Source organism: Gopherus evgoodei, chromosome 14, assembly GCF_007399415.2.
Source record: "Gopherus evgoodei ecotype Sinaloan lineage chromosome 14, rGopEvg1_v1.p, whole genome shotgun sequence".
Taxonomy (NCBI): Eukaryota; Metazoa; Chordata; order Testudines; family Testudinidae; genus Gopherus; species Gopherus evgoodei.
The window spans coordinates 18,002,713-18,028,114 of NC_044335.1; the positions used below are offsets into that span (position 1 = coordinate 18,002,713).

The 25,402-nt window shown below is 40.2% G+C and overlaps 1 protein-coding gene across 3 annotated transcripts in view; it reads right to left on the minus strand.

Moving 5' to 3' along the window:
• The window catches only part of LOC115634936 (brefeldin A-inhibited guanine nucleotide-exchange protein 2), a 56,436-nt gene extending 35,994 nt beyond the window's left edge, over positions 1 to 20,442 (minus strand). The window contains exons 1-10 of one of the 3 annotated variants that reach the window (XM_030532993.1): positions 20,171 to 20,258; positions 12,489 to 12,829; positions 10,634 to 10,664; positions 7,312 to 7,435; positions 5,973 to 6,119; positions 4,933 to 5,112; positions 3,755 to 3,974; positions 2,725 to 2,796; positions 1,315 to 1,466; positions 162 to 292 (exon numbers count right to left, since the gene is read on the minus strand). In XM_030532993.1, the coding sequence (XP_030388853.1) occupies positions 162 to 292; positions 1,315 to 1,466; positions 2,725 to 2,796; positions 3,755 to 3,974; positions 4,933 to 5,112; positions 5,973 to 6,119; positions 7,312 to 7,435; positions 10,634 to 10,664; positions 12,489 to 12,537 (1,106 nt within the window). In that variant the 5' untranslated portion in view covers positions 12,538 to 12,829; positions 20,171 to 20,258. Of the gene's footprint in view, positions 1 to 161; positions 293 to 1,314; positions 1,467 to 2,724; positions 2,797 to 3,754; positions 3,975 to 4,932; positions 5,113 to 5,972; positions 6,120 to 7,311; positions 7,436 to 10,633; positions 10,665 to 12,488; positions 12,830 to 20,170 lie in introns of all 3 variants that reach the window. The other 2 variants (XM_030532992.1, XM_030532994.1) reach the window with 2 other exon arrangements.
• Positions 20,443 to 25,402: the final 4,960 nt, after the last annotated feature.

Here is a 25,402-nt window from a genome sequence, read left to right on the forward strand (position 1 = left end):
TTCAATGCAAAGAGATCTCTCAATGTATTCAAAACAGGGGTGTAACTGGGAGTTCTGGATGACCAAGACTGTACTATGAAGTACTTAAACAATCTGATTCCCTTTGTTCCTAAAAATAGCTATCTGAAGAGCATACAACTCAGTAAATATAAGCTCATTACTTGGGATCTGGTGGTCCATCACCAAGCGGTTTCATCGAAAGCTTGCACAGTGACCGGAACACAAGGAAGGCATCTTTCTGCAGGATATGGGAGAATTTGGCAGCTGACTGAGATCCAGGTACATCTGTTTCCTAATAAGCAAAGAACCACTACATCAAATCTTCATTACAACAACTGATAAGATGAAAAAATTAAAGAGAGTCACCATAAAGCGAAGTTTAGCCACAAATTTTAGTTCATCTTTACACAAGCCAGCAGGAATGCAATAATTTATTTTTAAGTTCCAGTGGAATCTGTGTTTAAAAGAACAAAGTCATCTCTCTGCAGTGTTCATAACCAAAGCAGCATCATGATGCAAGAACACCCCAAAGTGAAACTAATTCGTTTACACTGTTCAGTGTGAGAAATGTAAAAGACCACGCAAACAGAGCAAATTAGACTTTTTTAAACTCTCGGTTTCAATAATCTAAGGGTCTGGCTATTTAAACACTTCGTTTGTGGCAAGTTGGGGCGTAAATCTACTCTGCACAGCCAGCTAGTCACTAACTGTCTGTGTGGACACTGCTGCTGCACACTGAAAGTTCCCTGGAGTAGATCAAAGCACACTAGTGAACTTTTAGTGTGGGCCACCAGGGTCTACGTGGACATCATGCATGGCAAACTAGCGTGTGGTATATTTACAGCCCAGACTGACACGAACTACATCTTCATTTAGACAACCCCTAAGATGCTAGTAATATAAGTAAGTGCACTTAATTTTTATTCTTACAGCCCCTTCTAACTCACTATATATTTGAAAGGGTTGTTTTTCCAAGTTACCTATCAAAAAGAATTCCAAATTTTCAGATGAAAGAGTGAAAGTCACTAGGATCCAGGTATTGAGACAGACTAATTATGTGGACACATTAATATCTACAGGCATTCAGAAATGAGATTATTTTATCACTATTCAGACCACAGCACTCATATGAAAACAATGCAACCTGATCTTACTTTCATGCTCTTATAATGCAAACTTTCAGGTAGCAAAGCAAAAATTAAGAACATACTGTTCCACACCCAATTTTACAATACCAAATGCTGTCCTTTTGCATACTTTGATTGATCTTTTTCCCCCAAAAGAAAATCAAGAGTCTAGGTTTTTTGTTTTTACCAGATTATCCGTGGAGGAGACAGAGTGTCTATCATCTGGAATTCCATTCGTTTGTACATTTTCATTAATACCAGCAGCAGGGGCAAGATCCACTGCTTCTAATTCAGATGGGAGAGTAGCTGTTTCAGTTGCAACATGCTTTTCTTCAGCCACTTAAAATTAAAATAAATAAATAAAAAAAAATAAAATAAAATAAAAAAAAATGAAAAGCCCAAATAAATACTTGCAATAAAAATTCACTAAAATATCAATGTCATACAAATTCTTAGGGTGCACAGGTGACACTCTTGTGGTTGATGGACAAGAGCAGCACTAATCGGCTAGAGGGAGTTTGTCTCAGCTTTAGCCAGAGGAAGGGTTACTGTGATACAGTAACTCCTCACTTAACGTTGTAGTTATGTCCCTGAAAAATGTGACTTTAAGCGAAACGATGGCAAGCGAATCCAATTTCCCCATAAGAATTAACGTGAATGAAGTTAGGTTAGGTTCCAGGGAAATTTTTTCACACACACACACACACAAAGTTTTAAACAAACAATTTAATACTGGTACACAGTGATGACTGTGAAGCTTGGTTGAGGTGGAGGAGTCAGAGGGTGGGATATTTCCCTTACTGCTAAATGATGAACTAGCAATTGGCTGAGCTCTCAAAAGGTTAACCCTCTCTCTGCACAGGGCAGCAGAAATGGAGATATGCACATTTCCTTTAATTACACTGCCATGTTAATTAGATCAGCCTGCTGAGAAGGCAGCTGCTGCAAACTCCCTCCGTCCTGAGACCTGGTATGTCCCCCTGCTCTATGGAAGATGGGGTAAGCGGGGTGCAGAAGCGGGGGGACGGAGGGAGGAAGACACCATGACATTAGCCCCCCTCTTCCTTCCGTCCCCCCTCCACAGCAAGCAGAAGTCTCGGGATCAGCTCCAAGGCAGAGGGCAGGAGCAGCACGTGGCGGGGAGGAGGGACAGCTGCAACTGCTAGCCTGCTGGGCAGCTGCTGCACAGGGAATTTATGGGAACAGGGAGCTGATGGGGGGCTGCTGGTCCACCCTGGTTCCAAGCCCCAACCAGCTAGCTGCAACGGGCTGCTCTTCCTGCAAGCAGCAGACAAAGCAGGCAGCTGCCAAAAGACGTCAGAAGGGAGCATTACACAACTTTAACTGAGCATGTTCCCTAATTGATCAGCAACGTAACAATGAAACAATGTTAACCGGGACGACTAAGTGAGGCGTTACTGTACACGGGAGGGTATTGACAATGTTCCTATTACAGGCGTCACTAGGCTCGACAACATCTGTGGATCTCAAAATAAATTCTTAAGGAAAAAGGCATTCCATACTTCTAAAAGCACAAGGCAAAAGCTGGATAAATATATATGTTTACTTGGGAAAGGTTCTTCCGATAAAGTTTTACCTTTAACAGCTGATACGACCACATCCTTCAGAATGGCTGTAACCATTTCCTTGCCTCCATCAGTGCTTTCCTCTGATTAAATATGCCAAGAAATAGGATTTTTTGTGAGGGAGGTAAGAAGAATACTGCAATTTAGTGTTTTCTTTTAAAAACGCATTTTATACACACACTCCCCACCACACTATGTGGGTAACACTACATTGTGTTTACTACGGTCAAATATTATTGAATAAGCACAGATTTGCTAATAGTACTATTTTACCGAATATAATAAAATACCTACAGTAACGAACATTAAGTATGAAAGTCAAGCAAAGATTAAGAAATGCCCAAATGGAGGTTGCAGATGCAGTCTTAATTCTGACCCTTGTGTGTGGCATTATGAAAATCTTTGAAGTAGATGCTCATATCCTATTTTTTTCCCCGTAAGACTTTCAACTAGCTTTGGCTGTTTCTAGACACCTTACCTCACCTTCTCCATTCCTCCTCCCCTACCCCCATTTACCCCCCAACTGAAAACAAGAAGTCAAAACCCAGCACAACTCTGCACATACAGATTTTATATTACCAAGTAGTCCAAGACTAATATTTCACTCATTTTAAAGTGGTTATACTTTGGTAAAGAAAATGTTTGAGTCCCAAGGATATCTATCCGCTTTCACTGACAAGTCTGCAAGACAAATGCTGTAAATGCGTTATCCCAGAATATTGGTCTTGGCAGTTACAGAGCTAGATAAGACTTGCACTTATGGGAAGTAAACCCCCCATTTCAACAACTTCCCTAACATGATCATGCTTTTCCACACCAAGAAATTAGAGCCATGGTGGGTTGTGCTCCAAAGTAAAGAACAGGAGGGAGGAGAGGGGAGACAGACCTGACTGCCAAAAGAAAGGCAGTGTTATTTTCATGATTTAATGAGCCATTAAAAAAAGATGGGAGTTTAAAGAACATATAGGGATATACTTAGAGTTACCCCTGTGGGCAACTTATTTTACTGCAAGTCAGCACAAGCAACATGATCTTATGTACCGGAGACAGAAGGAGTCAGATCTCTTTCTGGCTTTTGGTCTGCATTTTCGGTTCTCTCAGGCTCGCCATTTGTTAAGTCTGTGTTTTCAGGGGTTGAGGGTTTCCCTTCCTGTTGGCTGCGTCGTAGCAGATTAATCTTCGGAGATCTTGCAACATCCTGAATCATGGGAGACTGGGATTTTTGTTGATTTGTTTTTTCTAATTCTCTGGCCTCTTGTATCTAAAAAACAAAGTAATACTACTTCTCCAAAACCACCCCTTAATAGAGCAAAGAGATGTTTAACACATAACTTAAGCATCAGACAGTGAAATACACCAAGTTCACACTAAGGCAGAGGTAGTCTATTTTTTGGCCAGGTCCAAATTTCTTAGTCAAGGTACCGACTCCAGAGAAGAAGAAGAAAAATAATAAAAAACCCAATAATTATAAGTAAATAAAAAGATTTCAGGGTCTGTTCAAACATGTCTGGTGGTCCGGATTCGGCCCTCGGTCTGCCTATTCACTACCTCTGCTTTAATTAGAAACCAATCTTTCTGCTCTAGCTACAAGCTCTGTGGATTTTTCATCTTAAATTTTATTCAAGCTGCTTTATTACACTTGACAGATTAGCTTTGCATAACATAACCCCCTTCAGATTTGAGCCCTGTTTTTCCCTTTCAAATTTTGATTATTACGGAGTTGATTCACTAATCATGTTTAATAAAAAGTTACATCTGCATTTGTCTAAAGTCTCCTCTATACTTTGCTTGTGTAATGAACTGCTTTATTTTGAAGATCAAACCAAATATTTTTGTAAGTATGCCTGCATGTATGGTATTTGATTAGCAAAGATCAATAGAGCTATGTTTTTTTGTTTTTTTGTTTTTTTAAATGTCAAGAAGAGTACAATTTCTCTGAGGGCAAATCCAGAATAAAATGTCCTTTTGTAGTGGTCGGGGGAGGAAGCTTTATTCTAGAGTGTGCCCCTATTTCTTTATGCAGCTCTGTTAAGCATAAGTTACAGGGTCAAATTCTGTTATCAGTAACACATTTCAAATCAGAATTTGGCCCAGATTTTCTTTACTACCGAGCAAGAGATATTGTATCAAAACAGCACACAAAAAAAGTAGAGTAGCGCGTTCATTTTTCAAGGCTAAACATTAAAGAAGATGGATTGGTGAAGGCAATAATGACATACAGCTTGATTCTCCATCCGGGTGAAAATAACATTCAGCATCTGAGTGAGGGTAGCCTTGGCAGTAGTCTGATTAATGAGATTTTTACTGGCTAGATAGATGTTGTAACAGGTTCTAACAGTCTGAAGGACAGTTCCTTCATGAATTTCTATATATGGAGACGTCACAGCAGTAAGAAGAGCCTAAAAAACAAACAAAAACCATTACACACAGAGTAAGACAAATCTAAATAAGTAGGAACAACCATATTTTAGAACATTTACACAGGTAAGTGTAAAGCCTATAAGTAGGCTGTGGCTTTGTTATGGAATATAAGTCTACTCCAATCTACCTTTATAAAAGACTATTTCTTTGAAATCAAAATTTGATTGGAGGAAGTTTACACAACAAACCCTACAATCTTTTCTAACCCTATGATTTTATAGCTGAAATTTGTAAAGAGATTGGAGATATCAAATGATCTATTCCATGGAGTTATTTTAAAAGTATGTCAATGTTTGCATCAAAGACGACATATTGTAACGAAAATAAGGACTCTCTCCACCTTCACAATCAGTCACAGATTCCTTTCTTTGACCAATGGAAGCTTTAACATTTGGCATCAAATTATTAGATCTCCACCAAGCAAACTTCTGCTCTCACCTGCAATACCCTAATATTCCTGGACCAGAACCAGACTAGTGATGCTACTATAGCATGCCAGATATTCTGAGCAGAGTGCATGGTGGACTAATATCTACTGAGCCACTGACATATATGCCTCTAATTTTATAGTGTCAAGCAATTGCTGATCAATTTGTTTTACTTTTTATCAAAAGAAATAGATTTATAGTCCCCATTCCTTACCAGTTTATACCCTTCGAAAACCCCATTGAAATCAACGAGACTGCATAAAGTGTAAGCAGGTGAAGAATCTGGCCCTTACACAGGCTTTCAGATTTAGGAATTCTATTGCTGCAGTGTAACATGCAAGATGGAACGAACTTTCCATTAAGCAAACAAATTCCTAAAACAAACTTTAGAAAATAGTGAACGGAAATACCTTAATTATTTGTAACTGCACTCCCTCATCTGTTTGAGGACCCTGAAAGCAATTGCAAACGGTCTCAACTATCCGGTCAATCAGGCGCTTTCCAGGAGCTCCACTATCTGGAGCATTGCCAGTGATATGTCCATATGCAATGAGTTTCTAAGTGGAGAGAATAGAGAATACACATTGTCAGTTACAAGACACCTGCAATACAGCGCAGGAAGATATTTTTGTATATGGTTCTCCTAACCAATTACAGCCTCCTACAAGACAATGTTCAACTTTGCTGACAGCACAAATATGAGCCAGACCAGGCTGAGTCACATGTAGGCTTGGACTGTCCATATGTCAGCCAACCAAAGCTTTAAAAGTTAAACAGCTTAATGTCTCATTTGCAAGCTGTGTACCAGCAATGAGCAGGTAGATACAAAATGCCCTCATAAAAGGACTTCATGCCAATCCATATTATAGTCAATAGAATACAAATGTGCATTAGCAAAATTTTCTGCTATAACAAACAAGTTTTGGTTTTTGGAGTTATTTTTAACACTCCAGAAAGAGCAAGTCTGCTTAAAAAGTGAAATTCCTGAAAAAGCCCTTTTAAATTATTAGAAACAGCTGATAAAAAAAGGACAATAATCAGAGGCCCTGATCCTGCACCCAAAACTCCAACTGACTTCTAGTTGGTGCGACAAGGCAATTTAAGGATTTAATACAATGGCCCCATTAGGAATGCTAGTTTCCACCTACAAATCTTTATAGAGAATGCTTTACCACTTTATGTAAAAGGGTGAAGTGCCTGAAAAGCTAAAGCAGACACATGCTTCTTTAGTTCAAAAACTGCTTCAAGAAAGGCAGCTGAAAAGGATCTTTTGGGGACAAGCTTTCAGATCACAGCAAGATTCCTCAGCCAAGTTTCGTAAAGCCCTATTTTGTGTTATTTACGTATATAAATTACTCCTGGGGAAATTCTGCACCAAAAAAATAAAAATTCTGTGCACAGTATTTTAAAATTCTGAAAAATGATGTGTTGCTTTGACAAAACAACACAATATAATCATACTCCTGGCACCCCAGCTGCGGGGCTGATGGCCGGCAGGAGTTCTGGGAGGTAGGGGTGTGTGGGACAGAGAGAGGATAAAATGTTGCAGAAAACATTAATTCTCCATTGTGCAGTGGCACAGAATTTCAGCAGGAGTAAATACAGAATGATTTTTGTCAGAGCAATTGCACATGTTCTGGCTAAATTCACTCCTTCACTGTCACGATTACTAATAAAAAGGACAAGATTTTAGACCTGCTATTTTGCCCATAATACCTCACGCTATTCCCGTTTAAACAGAATACTTACCTGCAAGCAGTCTAGTGAGGTACTGACAATGCGTGGGGACTTTGATTGGCAGGCCAGCTCAAACGGAAGGAAATACTTATCTGCTTCTATGAAGTTTGCTTTTGGTGGAGAGACAGCGCCTTGCCTAGTTTAAGAGGAAAAAAAAATACTACATTTTCACCCTCTTCAAAATTAAAGCAGATATAAGTGGCGCAGAGCAGCATGTAAATGGGATGCAAGTTTCTCCCCACAAACTGAATATATTTTTAAACCCTGAAGACTCAACCTACTTTACAATCCAACTTCAGTTTTCTTATATTACAGCTATTCATTTTGATACATCCCTCATCACAAATAGCATACAGTCAAATTCTCCTTTCGCCTATATTATTTTAAGCCATTGTGGTTTCAGTGGAATTACTCTCCATTTATACTAGTACACGTAAGAGAAAAACCAGGCCCACTAATTCAACAATTGATTTCACGGGGGGGAGAAGAGGGGCGGACAATAACAGAAAATGTGGAAATGGCAGAAGTGCTAAATAACTTTTTTCCCTCCAGTTTTCACCAAAAAGTTTAGTAGCAGTTGGAAATCTCTTAATGAAAGCCAGTGAAAATGAGGTAGGCTCAGAGGCTAAAATAGGAAAGTTAAGAATTACTGTTTTCAAATCATCGGGGCCTGATGAGATACATCCTAGAAGAAAGGAGCTGACTGAGGAGATATTTGAGCCATTAGCGATTATCTTCTAAAAGTCATGGAAGATCCGTGAGATTCCACAGGACAAATACAGTGTCAAATCTATAAAAAAGGGGAATAAGGACAATCCAGGGAATTACAGACCAGTCAGCTTAACTTCAGTACCCAGAAAGATAGTGGAGAAATAATTAAGCAATCAACTTGCAGACACCTAGAAGATATTAAGGTGATAAGTAACTGTCAGCTTGGATTTGTCAAGAACAAATGATGTCAAACCAATCTAATAGCCTTCTTTGACAGAGTAACAAGCTGCTGGGAGGAGGAGGGGGGAATGGAAATGACTGCCTAGGGAAGAGTACTGTGGAAAGGGATCTGAGGTCATAATGGAGTACAAGCTACATGAGCGTCAACAGTGTAACCGTATTGCAAAAAAAATCAAACATCATTCTGGGCTGTATTAGCAGGAGTGTTGTAAGCAAGACATGAGAAGTAATTATTCTGCTCTACTCCATGCTGATTAGGTCTCAACTGGAGTAGTGTCCAGTTCTGGGTGCCACATTTCAGGAAAGTTGTGGACAAATTGGAGAAAGTCCAAGGAGAGCAACAAAAATGATTAAAGGTCTAGAAAACGTGACTTATGAGAGAATATTGAAATAATTGGGTTTAGTATGGAGAAGAGAAGACTGGGTGGTGAGGAGGGGAGAGAATGGGACATAACAATGGTTTTCAAGTACATAAAAGGTTGTTACAAGGAGGAGGGAGAAAAATTGTTCTCCTTAACCTCTAAGGATAGGACAAGAAGCAAATGACTTAATTGCAACAATAGCAGTTTATGTTGGACATTAGGAAAAACTTCCTAACTGTCAGAGTGGTTAAGCACTAGAATAAATTGCTCCGGAGAATTGTAGAATGTCCATGATCGGAGATTTTTAAGAGAGGATAGACAAATACCTGTCAGGGATGGCTAGAGATAATACTTATTCCTGCCTTGAGTGCAGGGGACTGGACTAGAAGACCTCTCAAGGTCCATTCCAGTCTTACAATTCTACAATCTTGGTGATAACGGAGAGTAGCTCTATAGAGACCATGTGAAGCTTTCTGGGGAACTGGTGACTTTACTTGAAATATTTTAAACAACAAGCAACATTATGAGAAGTGAAAATGCTAATAAATGGAAAAGTGTTCAGTCATTGGCCAGCAGACCATGTGTTTGCTAATTTTTTTTTAAAGAGACCTTTATGAATTCCTTGTATTTCCGAACTGGCAATCTGAAAACAAATATTGAGACTGAGATGGACATTTTTATTCTTGGCAGGTAGCAGAGCAAGAGAAAAAGCCAGCGACGATTTTGGAAACTGATTTACAGACACCATGGATGTAAATCTGTGAAACCATGACATATAAACTAGCTGAAGATTAGGACTCAAGTGTGCAAATAAATTTTAACTGCCATTTATCCATTTAGGAATTAGTAGTGCTTTTCATCTTGCTCTTTACTCCTGTCAGAGTGTTTCACTAAGTACAGCTTCTCTTAGGATTAACAGGAAAATAGGCCTTGACAATTAATCTCTCCAATTTTCCACTCAGTTTGTGATTCACAGATTCAGATGACTACTGAATTTTTATATGGCCATAAATCTGCTCTTAATTCAAAGAGAAAAACTACAGCTCTCAGATTATATTTTGATGTTCATATTGAAACTTCATTTCTAAAGGAAATACAATTAAATTTGATACAATTCGGGAAAGATCAGTCTTAGAGACTCAAACATCTTCTGTTGGTCCTGAATTCCCCCTCCCTATACCACCAAGAAATGTAAGAATCTTTTGGGAAGTACTTTTAATTTTGCACTTAGATCCTAAGCAGGTGCACGCACTCTTATTTTTTTCCACGAAAGCCATCTCTAGCTGTTACTAACAATTTAGGTACAGTATTGCTTAAATATTTTATTAGATTCCGCTTTATTAAGTTTTAGAACATTACCATTTGTCAGCTTATCCCCATCCAACTCCAAAACCCCATCCTAACATACTGTGGAATGTATAGAACGTAAAGATTTTCCCATTAAGATACTATTAATCTGGGTATACCATCTCAGAGAGAGAGAGAGACACAGACAGACAGACAGCTAGATATGATGTAACAACACTGATTCACACAGTTGCTAATGTTGGAAAGAAATCGAGTGACTTGGCTGACCTGTAGCTAATTAAATGTTATCGCAGACCAGCATTTGTGATCAAAACAACTAAAACCATGCATTACTGAACACAAAACCAAAAAAAGAAGAGAGACTAGGATTTTCTATGAACAAATATGGTTAAGTCATGACTATTAAGAGTCAAACCTAGCTAACGAAAGGAAGTGAAGAATTGGCATCCTTCAGAAATGTGGCAGTTATCTGTAATGAAATGTGCTGGCAGTTACGATTTGATTACCCACAACCACGAGCATTACATAATTAGTACTCTCCACATACAGGTTTCCTTACACAGATAGTACCAAAGCTATTCAAACTCTCCCCAATAAGCTAGCTTGTTTGTACTTTGCAAAAATTGCTGCTCAGATACTTGCACACTCACTACTGTGCAATCTTTGACAAATAGCAGCAAGAGAAGTTGCTATCAGTTGTATTAAGAACTTACCTTTGTTTTTCTAGATCTGCTTTTATTTCATCTAGGAAAAAAAGAAAAGGCAGAACAATGAAGATACCGCAACATTCAACGGAAATGGTGCTTACACCTTCTGAATGTACATGCCAGTTGTCACGAAGTAAACTAGTCTCAAAACTAGAAGTTATATATCATTAGTGTCTGCTATTCTTTCTATTGTATATTAAACAAAGTTTCCAAACATAAATAAATCTGCTTGGATGTACACTAACAGCAGAATTTTTTAAATACAGTAAATTTTCAGGAGTGTCAATACAGCAAACCTCATCACCAATCCGAAGTATACACGGCAAATGTTACCTTAGCCTTTACACCACACTCACAGTGAAATCAGAGCATATAATAATCTAAGATCCCAGTACTTTAACAGTGACCTAATTTTCACTAGCTGCAGATGGCAGCCTTATACTCATAACTCCCAGACAGGATACTATTGGCATCTTAACTTGTTTCAAGTGATAATCCTGGACAATGGGCAATTCACTCTGTACTTGCTCTTCGAAACCACCTTTGGAGGAATGTCATTAGCCTTGGACTAGATCTGCACAAATCCAGATGACTTTGGTGTCACCTGAGTATCCTAATAACTCTGCTCATTCTCAGGAGTGATATTATGCAAGGAATAGTAAGTGAACGGAGGAACGCAAGGAGCTCCTAGGAGCATTCCAGGACTCAAATGCTATCGTCATACCTCCTTCACTTGGAGCCTGTAGTTGTCTGTAAAACACCATGTTTAAATAGCGATACATTTCTGTGGTGTCAGATATATTTCTTCCATGGACCCCTCCAGTGTCATGGTAATATTATTAATCTTGGGTGCCATCGCTCCAATCTTTCTCAAGTAGCCCAGAATACATATTTCCATGATTCATGTACTTACGTTACCGTGTCACCGTGTATTGGTGACACTGTGGCACCAATGATGGGTTACAAATGATAGATCATTATTATTCCAGAACTATATTTTGAACTTTTACAGTGCTCTCCACCCAAAGATCTCAAAATGCTTTAACAACCTAGTTAGGCCTCCCAACTTTCCAGGTGATATTAGACTCATTTTATAGAAAAAAGGACATTGACGTTTTCTAAATCTTGGATCCTTCCTCCTCCCACTGTTTCTGTAGCTTCTGTCCATGTCTCAGTGCCACAGTTCTGAACAATATTACATACTCAACAGCTCTCTCTCATTCCAATGCCCTTCTAATCAACCCCTCAAGCTCATTTAGCCTCCCTACAATTTGACCCACAATTGGGCCTTGTCCACCCAAACTTTAGACATTTCTCACACTTCTGAGAAGTGCTAGGGTAAACAAAAAGCAGTCCCTGAGACTGGGGTGGGAGTGGTGGGGAGGGGAAGGAGAAGCTTCTACCTGGTTTTCTCTAACGTCTGTACTAGATCAAGATGGGGGACTTGCTACAGAATCTCATTGTAAAACACGCCACAGCTAAACAAGAGATGCTTTTGACTGGCACTATAACTTTCAGTGTTTCAGACAACTATACATCCCTTACATATATTTAGCATTTATACACAGCATATTACAAGAATAAATCCTCAGGGTGCCTGTAAAGTAGTTAAGTGAATTAGTGCTATTATCCCCATTTTACACATGGGGAGATGGAAGAGAGAGGAAGTGACCTGCATAAGATCAGTTAGCGAAAGAGCCAGGATTGGAACTTGGGACATTCGACTCCTAATACCACATTTATCCTTCCATATCACACTACCACAGGTCAATGTGTTCAGCGGTTAAAGGAAGGGAAGGGACAGACTCCAGCAATGAGCAATGGCACAAGAACAGACTGAACTCTTTGGACAATATCTTACCTGTTCTGCACAGAATAGCATCAGAGGCAGCAGCAAGACTGAGTAACATCCTTCAAGTTAATGAAGTGCAAGATCTTGAAAAGCACGTAAAGAGATCTATAGTATGTCATAGCTAACTATCCTGTTTCCATGTGGTCTGTTGAGATACAGGTGGGCAGTGCAGCTTAATGTATAAAATGCATTGAGCTCCCTGGATGGCAGGAACTATAGAAGTTCAGTTTTATTATGAGATGACTGCTGAGTGGTCCTGTCAAACAGGCTTCAGTGTAGACCTGGCACAGCTGTAAGCAGTATTTTTGCAATGTTTTCAATGATAAGAAATGATTGCTTGCTGATCAGATCTTAAATTTCAGAAAGAAAAACAAATAGTTTAACAGGTGGTGGCTTCTCCTTCTAGTGCTATCAAAAGCCAGATAAACAATACTCTGTGTTGATTAAACTAACTTTACTCACATGAATAGTCCTATTGGCTTCAGTGAGATCACTCGTATTAGTAAAGTTAAGCATGTATGAGAGAGATGGGATAGACATTGGGCTGGGTTATATAGTCTACCAGATGAAACTATCGCAGCAGCCCTGTCATAACATTTTTTCCCAGATCTGGACCTTAGCATCCAAAATATGGGTGTTAGCATGAAAACCTCCAAGCTTAGTTACCAGCTTGGACCTGGTACGGCTGCCACCAGCTAGGAATTATACAGTGCCTAGCTCACTGTGGTCTCTCCAAAGCCTTCCCTGGGGGACCCCAAGACTCAGATGCCTTGAGTCTTACAATAAAGGGAAATAACCCCCTCCCCTTGTTACTTCCTCCCAGGCTCCCCTCCCTGGACGACCCTAGGAGATTCCCTGCTTCCAGTCCTGGAAACACAAGTACCGAGAGATCTAATCTCTCCCCCTCACCCAGAGGGTATGCAAAGTCAGGCTTAGTAAATCTAACACAAAGATTTTCCCCTTGACTTCCTCCTCCCACCAATTCCCTGGTGAGCTGCAGACTCAATTCCCTGGAGTCCCCACTAAAGAAAAACTCCAACAGGTCTTAAAAAGAAAGCTTTATATAAAAAGAGTGAAAAAGGACATAATATATAGTCTCTGTATCAAGGTGGCAATATACAGGGTCAATTGCTTAAAGGGAAAAAATGAATAAACAGCCTTATCCAAAAAGAATACAATTCAAAACACTCCAGCAACTACACACATGTAAATACAAAAGAAAACAATATAAACCTATTGTCTTACTATCCTTGTACTTGCAACTTGGAAACAGAAGATTAGAAAGCCTGGAGATAGAAAAATCACTCTCAGAGCCGAGAGGGCACAGACACAAGACAAAGAACAAAGAACTCACCCAAAACTTCCCTCCACCCAGATTTGGAAAAGTCTTGTTTCCTGATTGGTCCTCTGGTCAGGTGTTTGGTTCCCTGTGTTAACCCTTTACAGGTAAAAGAACATTAACCCTTAGCTATCTGTTTATGAGAGGCCCAAGGTGGTGGGGCAGGGGAGACAGAGCTCATATGGTCAGTGAGTTTGGTAGAGGTCATTAATGCTCATTTGGTCATAAAAGAACTTAGCAGCTAAGTCTTACTTTCAACTAACCTTTTTATTTTGTTAGAATTACACAGAGTTAATTATTCTATGAAACAGTCATGCTTGTATGTAAACTACTCACTATCACTGTTACACAAGAAGGCTTATCTCCTACTGTTTAGGCTAGCCATTTCTTGGCTCAAACAGCAGGTAAAGCAAGGGCTTCGTTATGTGAGGAATTTAACCAGCATAGCCATTCCAGAATAACTCCACATGTAACTCTTATTCTCAGAAGAAGATTCCCTCTTTCCAGTTTAGTTTACATCTACAAAGGCAGCTCCTAGGGCATCCCCGAGCACCTGCAGCCCCCCGGCCCAAGTTTTAGTTAGGGGTATATAGCAAAAGTCATGGATAGGTTACGGGCCGGGAATTTTTGTTTACTGCCTGTGACCTGCCCATGACTTTTACTAAAAATACCTGTGACTAAAATGTAGCCTTAGCTATAGTACTTTAAATTCACACCCTACCTTATTCTGAAAATAACTTCCCCATGTAAATAAGCCCTCAATCTCCCACATAGAAACAAATGATTTGTTTCCGAGTTTCCTTCTCCCACTAAATTGATTTATCTTGCATGTAATCAAATCAGAGCTGTCTGTTTTCCCCTCTAATGCTGCAGCAGATACCAGACTGAAGTTTGCAGACCGATGAAAAATGACGTTTCCAACTGAATAGAACTTGCCTTAGCTACTTCCTGTATTCCATCAGATAGCAAGGGAAGCTCCCTTGCTTCTCAGTATTCAAGGCTCAAAATACACTCCTTATTATGAATCATACACTAGCTGTTTCCCCATCACAATTCTGAAGTAAAGTTAATATCCACACAGTTTTAGTATTAAAATCCTGTACACCAATACTCACTGAATATACAAGTCTATATATTTTTCCAGAACTTTTGAGCTGATGATTTGAGATCTATTATCATCAGTCATTGCATAAGGCATTCTGTTTCAAGGATAATGCAGAAGAGTAAGCAAAAGCTGTAAACACGACATAATATTAGGCAGCTGAATCTACTGTAAGACAGTCTCTTCAGCTCAAGATTTAAAGCATGGCAGGACCCATTCAGGAAGTGTCCAGAGACATTCTAGGATCAAGAGGAAGATTAGCTAAATTCCAGTTCTGGCTCTGAGACTGACTCACCATGGAAACTTGGGCCATTCATTTAATTGCTCTACTGCAGTTACACCATCTGTAAAATAGTGATAGTACTAGCACACCACAAACATTCCATGTCGTTTTCTGTACAGCACTATTGGGTAAGAAGAGTTAAATGTTGGCCCCTCTGTGGCATGACAGCATCCCCTTATGTAAAATTCCATTGAATACAGGATACAGTAGTTTCACAACACAAGCTTAAGAGTTTAAAAATCAATCATTCTGGGACATACCCCACATCAAGAGATTTGCCTAATGTCAAGGTGAGAACATAATGTATAACATTAATTTCTTTTGCTGGCAAACTCACACGATGCTACTGGCAACAGCCCAAGACAAACCTACTTCTTTCAAAAGATGGACTATGCCACAGTATACTCTTGGGGGAGTGGAGCAGAAAACAGGCAGTCCAGAATCATGGCCTCTAAAAAAAGAGAAAGGCTTGTATTATTTTAGCTCTTTAAATGGGTTGAAAGAATAAGATTACAACCAAACTTCCTGAGCATTATTTAATCAGGGATAAAGAATGCAGGGAGCCGCTCTTTTGACATAACTGAGCTGTTTACAAAGAAAACGGATTTTTAACTACTAGCCCTGCAAATCCAGGCTGGAATCCAAGAGCCAAATCGTTTGCTTTATGGCACATGCATCACCACTAGCAATAGCTACATTTTAATTCCAGAATCTAGCAGTTCTGCTACAGACACACAAGCTAGAATAGAATCCTTCCCACTCTCCCTAAGCTCTGCTGATTCTGTACTGTTAACAGAAATAAAATTATTTTTGGTCACAAAAGCAAGACAATATGAAACCAAAGACATAGAGGGTGAAGGTCCACTGAAGAAGAGGCTATTTTTTAACAAAATCCTACCCCTCATGCTTTAAAAATCTTGAAATGTCAGAAAAAAGGTATCTGAAATCCACCTTTATGGAACAAAAGTCAGAAGAGAAACGCTGAACCAGGTGGATTCCTTTCTATTTTGGCAAATAATGTCAGGTAACAAAGGCTAACTCAAGAAGAAACAGGGAGTAGTCAAAGTTAATCCATAAAAGACAAGATTATTGCTTTTGCTGTCTAGATGCCATAGTGATAGGAATGCTGAATATAGTGACTGAACAAGCAAAGCTACTTTAAGAGGACTCTACAAGTTGTGCTGGAAGCTGAAATAAATGGGAAATAACTTGATAAAATTGTTACTGCATAGTTAATAAAGGACATGTTAATAAATCATCTGCTTGCCCTTACTGCATGGTGGCCTGAACATATAGCACTACAGTAGAATGTTCTTCACATACACTACACTTTTAGGATAGGAATAATTTGCTTAACATACTGGCATTTTGCTAGACATATTTTATTTGTTCAAAACACTGAGGTGCAAAAGTCAGAGTAGGCAAGGGAAGTGGAATTTAAGATCTGCCCACAATCCTAAAACAATTGAATCTTTCTATGATGTAATCAGCAGTGACACTTAATGAAGAGATTTCAGTTATGTTAGGCTTCAGAGTTTACACCATTTTAAATGAACAGTGCATTTTCATATTCCTCTGAGCTGCTTTTATTTGCAGACTCAGGCAGTCGGTTTTAAGTGATTTTCTTTGCAACTATTAGGACCACAAACTTTATTTCAAACTATTAAAGCTTCAATTCTGCACAGTTTGTTCAAGCCGTACTAGAGAGATACTGGTGCCGTATGCCAGCTAAATCTAATCCCTGCCTGATGATTTTCGTTTTTTTAATATAAATGCAGAGCATTTTGCTAACATAATTAAGATTGTGCCTTGGACAGTCCTGTGGCAATGAAATTCAAAACTATGTTCAATACTCAGAATAGGTTACGGAGGGAGGGATAGCTCAGTGGTTTGAGCATTAGTGTACTAAACCCAGGGTTGTGAGTTCAATCCTTGAGGGGGCCACTTAGGGATCTGGGGCAAAATCAGTACTTGGTCCTGCTAGTGAAGGCAGGACTCAATGACCCTTCAGGGTCCCCTCCAGTTCTGTGAGATAGGTATATCTCCATATATTACTGGAAATGTTTTCCTCAGCCTTTCTAGACAAAGTTGCTGATGGTGATGCAAGACCCTCCGCTTGGAGGCACACCCTGCCTGTTCTCAGCCAGTACTGGTCAAGACAACTTAGCACTTGTCTTAACTAGAAAAAGGGAAAGATTGGAGGAAAGAGTCTGTTTTTTGGTTTTTAAATGACCCATATTGACTATGTTGGGGTTATAACAGCTGTTACATACACACACAACCCCATATGGGAAGTCTGGTGAAGACAGTGTAAAACTGAGAGGTTTTGTTTCACCACGTTAACTATGTTAACTAGCCAGATTGTAAATTGTATCCTACACCACACAGATGTTTGTTCAAGGTCACTGCAGCTTAAGGTTAAACAGGACAAGGAACAACTGTACAGTCCTACCTAACTTTGATTTTAGAGTCAATTTAGTTAATGTGTTCATACACAACTAAAAAGGTGAAGTGTAGGTACATGTGAGATTTCCTATGCATTCATCTGCTACTGGGTTGGCTGCATAGTTTTGTCATTTAAAAATAATCATGTTAAAGAGTTTAAGATTCATTAATTGTGAATTACACCAATGAACTCCAATGTAACTTATTTTCCTTCACCTGGAATAGAAAGGAGGACATCTGATATGAAGTAAGATTTAGTAAGTGAAGTATTAATACCTGGATGCATAGAGGGGAATGTATTCATGTTGCTGCTGAAAAAGTTATTTGGCAACACTCACCAAACGTAACTTGGAGAGATTCCTTCAGTGTAGCAACCAAGGCTCTACATGAGCAGGGATAGTTGGGCAATAGATTATCATCTGCCCAGGCCCAACTTTGTCCCTGACACAGGTTTGGAAACAAAGTCAGCTTCACGTTAACCATTACCACCAGTTTCCCCCAAAGACAGTCTTTGTGCAATGACACAAGAAATTAGTTCCAAATTCATTTATATCATTCTTTTCTTGGCCTGAGCCACAGGGAATTTTATTAAGAGCCCTATTGTCTTTGACCCCTCGTTTTAAGTACTTTTTGATATTTTGCAGTTTAACAAAAGGAAACTAGACAATCATTTTATCAATTATTCACTAGTAGAAAGAATTCCATGAAAGACGAGTACAATGAAATTGGGTTCCCCCCCATAATTAACATCACAAGATTTCAGTTTTTTGTTTTACTTCAAGTATCATAAATAGTCAAACCAAGATCAATACATCTACTGGTAGCTAGTACTGTATTACCCATATTATTAATATCTTGTTTATTAAACACATTTTTAAGAACCAGAAACATGCTACTTATCACAGCTGTTGCATCTTACTACTTTAGACAACAGACCTACAACTGGATCAGTGCACACTCCTGTGCCTATATACAAATCCAATTCTAGGATTGGCACTTTAGATTGTGAACTCTTCGGGGCATAGATTATTTTTTCATGTGCATCTGTACAGCACCCAGCACAATGGAGCCCAAATCCTCATTGGTGTTTCTGAGTCTGGGATCGCTAAGGTAATACGTATAATACTATCACCTCAAAACAGAAATAGTCAGCTTTAAAAAAAATCAAAAACACATTTGTACCTGATTCCTGATCCCACCTCCCAATCTACTGTTACTACAATTAGCTCCAGAATATTTCTGTAAGGTAGAGCTAGGGTGGTGTGTGTCTTTTTTTTTGGGGGGGGGAAGGGGGTGTTATTTACAAAGTGCACCTGACAGCATATCATGGCTAGTCAGTTTCATTGTTTTCCCTGCCTTCTCAGTAATTCTTTCCACCTATTATGTATTTCACACAGCTCCAGGGGAAATACACCTAAAAAAGTAACAAAACGAAAATAGCAACACTTGGTTTTACAGTTTTTGTGGCTTTACAAGTAACTTCAGGGTAAATGTAGGACCTGAAACTTAATTGATTAAAAAAATTCAAGTTGGTGTTATCCCTTTAAAGAACACAAACAAAAAAAGGTCACTTTGAACATAAAAACTGGACTGGTTGACCCAATGCCATTTCCTCTCCTGCCCAAACTCTAATTTCCATTATCCTATACACTGTAACTTTCCCCAAATCCAATAAATTGGCTGATATAGAAGAATTATAGTTGCAAGAGACTTCTGCACTAACACAGTCAATTCAAGAACTTTTGGAATTCAATAAAACATTACAGACACAACCTAGAAGCCTGAAAAGTTAACAGTTTTCAACCAACATATTATTTGAAGAATAAGAGAGATGTCAAAGAATTATCAGCTTGATTGCTAGAACTGCTCTTAAAGTTGATAGTTTTTTGACAGTCCCTCCTGGTTTCCAGCTGTATGGCCCCTGAACTAGTTTAAGAAGAATCCACAGACAGCATTTACATTTTACATTAACATCAGAAGTAAATCAATTGGATCTTGTTCTTTTCTCGAGTTTAAGGGGGAAAAAAAAAGGCCTCATTTCCCTTCCCCTAAGCAAATTTGTCCAGAGACTAACAGAGTCTCTGAGCGTCAGGAAGATCCAGAATCAGGCTGTTTGCTCAGATACCGAAGAAGATCCAACGTGGCAGATTAACCTGCAGAATGGTAACTAATGACAGTCGCAGTCACTGATAACGCCACTGCCCATTGGCAGAGACGGGCTGCACGCTGGCTCTACGCAGCGGGGGGAAGTAGGGAACTGCCAACCCGGCAGGGCTCGCCCAGCCAGACCTGGCTGGCTCTCCCCTGCAGCGGCGGGGGCACACTAACGAAATGGCCACCCCCCAAAGGAAGGCGAAGTGTGACCCTGATCCAGACTCACCCGGCGCCACCTGTCAGGGTCCCCGCAGCTGCCAAGGAGAGTGAATGTCCCCCCCAGGGAATACAGGGGACCTGGGGCGATCCGGACTCACCCTCCCGCACCAGTCAGGCTCCCCGGGGAACGGGGCCAGGCGCGGACTCACCCAGCGCCACCTGGCAGGCTCTCCGCAGCTGGCCGTACGGGGACCGCTTCGCCTCCTTCTCCGCTAAGATCTTCTCCAGGGCCCGGGAGACGAACATGCTCTTGGTCCGGGTGTCCTGTTCCCGGGCCGGGGGCTGCATGGCCGAAGGCCCCCGCCGGGGGAGGAAAACGGGGCTCAAAGGCTCCGGCCGCTTTGGGGCCCCATGATCTGGAAGAGGCGCGACTCCCTCAGCAGCAGGGACACGGCGCCGCCATATTGGATCCGTCACGTGACGCCTCCAACTCTACCTTCCCCAGTCTTCCGGCGTGACCTCTGACCCCTCACAAAGTTGCCAATGGTGACGGAGGGGGCGGGGTAGGAAAAGGGGAGGGGGGGTGGGTGTGGTGTGATGGAGAGGCGTGGCCGTCGTGTCTGGGTTGATGATGAGGTCAGAACTGGGGGCCTGCAGAGGAGGAAAGGGGAAAGTACCCCCTCGTCCATGTCACACTGCTTCAGCCATCACTGCAGGATTGGGCTGGAGTCTCCGGGAATTAAAGATTCATCTTTAATTTAAAACTGTGTTGTGATTAAATCTCCAGGAATACGTCCAACCAGAATTGGCAACCCTGATAGTTACCCATGCTAGCTAGGAGGGGTATGCATAGCCTGTGCTACGATGGCAGTGTAGCCATAGCCACAGTCAGGAGGCACCAGTGTGGCACCGTCACCACAAAGGGAGAACTGTCTCTGTGATAGGAAGTGACTCCACATGGCACACCTCAACACCATTGCTTCTCAGTCAATGACATCATGTCATAAGCCAACATCACTACTTCTTAGGACCTTGAACTCCTTCTGCCATAGGACTGAACCCCCCAAATCAGAACAGAACACAGTTAGGTGGTAGAAAGTTATATTTAACCGATGAATGTTCGGGGACATTTTGTTGCAATTGTCATCCACGTGTGGGATTGAACCAGGGAACCTCTAGAGTTTAGTGCATGAGCCTGTACCGCATGAGCTAAAAGCCAACTGCCTGTTAAAGGAGCTGTCATCACATTTTTCCCAGATCTGGACCTTAGCATCCAAAATATGGGTGTTAGCATAAGAACAGGGATTTATACAGTACCTCGCTCACTGTGGTCTCCCCAAAACCTTCCCTTGGGGACCCCAAGACTCAGATTCCTTGAGTTTGACAACAAAGAGGAATAAACCATCTCCCTTCCCCCTCCTCCCCTCCAGGTGTTCCCTCCTTGGGTTCCTGGAGAGATATACAGAAGCAAGCTCCGTGAATCTAAACAGAGGGACTCCACCCTCCCTGTTTCCAGTCCTGGAAAACACAAGTACCGAGAGAGCTAATCTCTCCTCCTCCTCCCCCCTCACCCAGAGGATATGCAAAGTCAGGCTTAGTAAATCTAACACAAAGAGATTTCCCCCCTGACTTCTTCCTCCCACCAATTCCCTGGTGAGCTGCAGACTCAATTCCCTGGAGTCCCCACTAAAGAAAAACTCCAACAGGTCTTAAAAAGAAAGCTTTATATAAAAAGAAAGAAAAGGACATAAAAATGGTCTCTCTGTATTAAGGTGACAAATACAGGGTCATTTGCTTAAAAGAAAAAAATGAATAAACAGCCGTATCCAAAAAGAATACAATTTAACACATTCCAGCAACTACACACATGTAAATACAAAAGAAAACAATATAAACCTTATTGTCTTACTATCTTTGTACTTACAACTCGGAAACAGAAGATTAGAAAGCCAGGAGATAGAAAAATCACTCTCATAGCCGAGAGGGCACAAACACAAGACAAAGAACAAAGAACTCACACCCAAAACTTCTCTCCACCCAGATTTGAAAAAGTCTTGTTTCCTGATTGGTCCTCTGGTCAGGTGTTTCAGGTTACTCCTTTCCAGGTGAAAGAGACATTAACCCTTAGCTATCTGTTTATGACAAGAGCCTACTCTACAGCCTTAGCTAACTCTCTCTAAGTGGTCTCAGTACCATTTGGACATACCACCACATACAGGAGGTGTGTGGGTTACACAGTGTCATCACATCAAATTGGCAGCACATTCATTGCCATACAATATTACAATGTGATTAGGTCTGCTCAAAATGTTAGGTATTTTATGTAAAAATAAAAAATGTTCTAAATTTGTCCCAGATTTGTTTTTATTTTTCAGTGAATCAAAATGAAAATTTCAAATTAAAAAGTTCAGTTCCTATTCAAATTGAAAAATTTCATTTGTTTTGGGTTTGTGTTCCCTTTGAGTAGAACCCTAGAAAAGTAGGGCTGAAAGGGAATTCAAGAGATTATCTAGTCCATCTCCCTGCCCTGAAGCAGGACCAAGTATACCAAGAACATCCATGACAGATGTTTGTCCAACCTGTTCTTAAAAATCTCCAATTATGGGGATTCCACAACCTCCCTTTGAAGACTATTCTGGTGCTTTAACTATTCTTATAATTAGAAAGTCTTTCCTAATATGGAACCTAGATCTCCCTTGCTTCAGATTAAGCAATTACTTCTTGTCCTACCTTCAGTGGACATGGGAACAAAATATCACCTCCTCATAAGAGCTCTTAATTTATTTTAAGACTGTTATCAGATCCTCACTCAATCTTCTTTTCTCAAAACTAAACATGCCCATTTGTTAAATGTTTCCTCATTGGTCAGGTTTTCAAAATCTTTTATCATTTGACTTCCCTTTTGTCACAGTATTACTATTACCTAGTAATAAGAGCCAGAATCAGCAAACACGAGATAGGAGTCAAGAATCAGCTAGATCAGGATACCAGGAGGTCAGAAGCAGAAGAGAAAATGGAGGCCCAGATCAGGTGCCATGAAATTAAGCTGAGGATGGGGAGCCACATAGTCCAGGGTAGGCTAGAGGCAGAATTGCTCAAACAGCTTCCTTTTCCTGCTGCCAGTCAGCCACTCTGGGACTCTGCCAATCAGACCTCAGGGGTGGAGCTTCACATTGGGAGTGGGCTTCATGGGTCCCAGCTAAGCTGCTGCCAGGTGGAGGATAGGAGTGTGGCTGCTCTTGTGGGCTACATTCAAGCCCCATGGCTCATGACACCATTTTCCAGTGGGAAAAGGGAAAGAACTGGGAAAAACCAAAATATTAATTTTCTATTCAAATTGGGAAAAAAATGATTTTTTATTTGAAATGAAACTAAATGAAAGCTTTCTAATCAACACTATTTAAATGTTTCATTTCAATTCATTTTGTTGAAAAATCAAAACATTTAAAGTAAATTAATAAAATTTAAATGCATCATCATGTTGGAGCTACTTAGCTAGTCATTTATATAAATGTCTCAGTAGATAGTACAGGGGTAGGCAACCTATGGCATGTGTGCCGAAAGCGGCATGCGAGCTGATTTTCAGTGGCACTCACACTGCCCAGGTCCTGGCCATCGATCCAGGGGCTCTGCATTCTAATTTAATTTTAAATGAAGCTTCTTAAACATTTTAAAAAACTTACTTACTTTAAATACAACAATAGTTTAGTTATATATTATAGACTTATAGAAAGAGACCTTCTAAAAACATTAAAATGTATTACCGGCACGCAAAACCTTAAATTAGAGTGAATAAATTTAAGACTCAGCACACCAATTCTGAAATGTTGCCGACCCCTGAGATAGTAGAAAGTTTGTATTTGGGACCAGCCCTGCACAACTGATCTTATGGGGGAAAAGAGAGTTCCAAAACCCTAATGCTGGCACATGGTGGACTTTTGAAAACTTGGCCTCATTTCTTGCACCAGGGTTTGTGGGGATAAGCTATTACATGCCTATCTGATATCATTTAAAATGTGTAACTGATCTGTGGGAACCATGGGATCTGAGATATCCACATAACTTCAGTTGCACCCAGAAACAGATGCAGAAAGAATTTAATATTGCTTGTTATTTGTATGCACAAAATTATGAATACTGGAAGAGAGGGAATTTAACTCAATACTGTTCACTTGTTTAATGCCTTTCATCTCATGATCTCTACATACTTTATCAGTATTAACTTTCACAGCATCATCCCTATTTTATAGATGGGGAAACTAAGAAACTGTAAGGTTGAGAGACTTGGGCAAGATCATACAGTGAGGTAGGGCCAGAGCTGATATGAGAATCCAGGATCCCAGACACCCAGTCTCCTTTTGTAACCACTAGGCCCATTCCTCTCTAATCTCTTTATCCTTTGGCCTCAACAGTAGAAGCCCATTGTGACACATTGTACCTCATGTGATACCCTGTATCCCATGTTCATACATGTTATATGGTTATGATATATTACATACAAAGTGTGGCTGGTGAGGTATCATTTGAAAACTCACAAACTGCTGAATATTATTATCCTGCTGAAATGTGTGTAATATCACTGCATGTAAAATTGTAAGATCTTGCTATATGATTGTTACTGAAATATGCTGTAGTTCTGGGTAATGCCCTCAAACCATTTTCAGAAAGGCACACTGGCATGCCAGCTGGGCGCTAAAAGGCCAGTATCTGCTTAAGTGGAGAATCACCACCAGGGAAGTTATAAACAAAGTATTTACAATTCACCTGATGGACAGCTTGAAGAGCACGTACACAATGGGACTGCTGACCCCATGACCCAGCAAAGACTTTTCCAGTACAAGGCGTCAGAATATAAGAATAAGGGAAGGCCTTTGGCCACCTCTACCATCTCCTCTCCTCTCCCATGACATCAACAAATACCTAAAGAACACTGAATTAAGAGGAGTGGTCCCAGGCTAGAAAAAGAAGCAGCCTGTGAAATGTATTATAGCTAATGGTGAGATAACCTATTTTGCTTTTAGAACTATTAGCCTTGGTAAAGTTTAGGAATTAGATTGGTGTTTTATCTTTTTATTTCTTTTGTAACCAATTTTGATTTTTATGCTTTATCACTTGTATCATTTAAAATCTATCTTTGTCTAGTTAATAAACTTGTTTATTGTTTTATCTAAACCAGTGTGTTTGGTTGAAATGTTTGGGAAATCTCTACTTAGGTCAATGGGGTTAGTGCATATGCATTACCCTTTGTTGGAATGACAGACTCATTTATGAGCTTGTGGGCTGCTGAACGGTATAAGATGCACGTTTCTGGGATACAAGGCTGGGACTAGGGGATATGTGGGTGTCGCCTTCTATCTATTCATGAATGGGTGGGAGAGCATTCATGTAAACATCTGGGAGAGATGTTACATGCTAGTGGCTGTGCATGAGCAGGCCAGAAG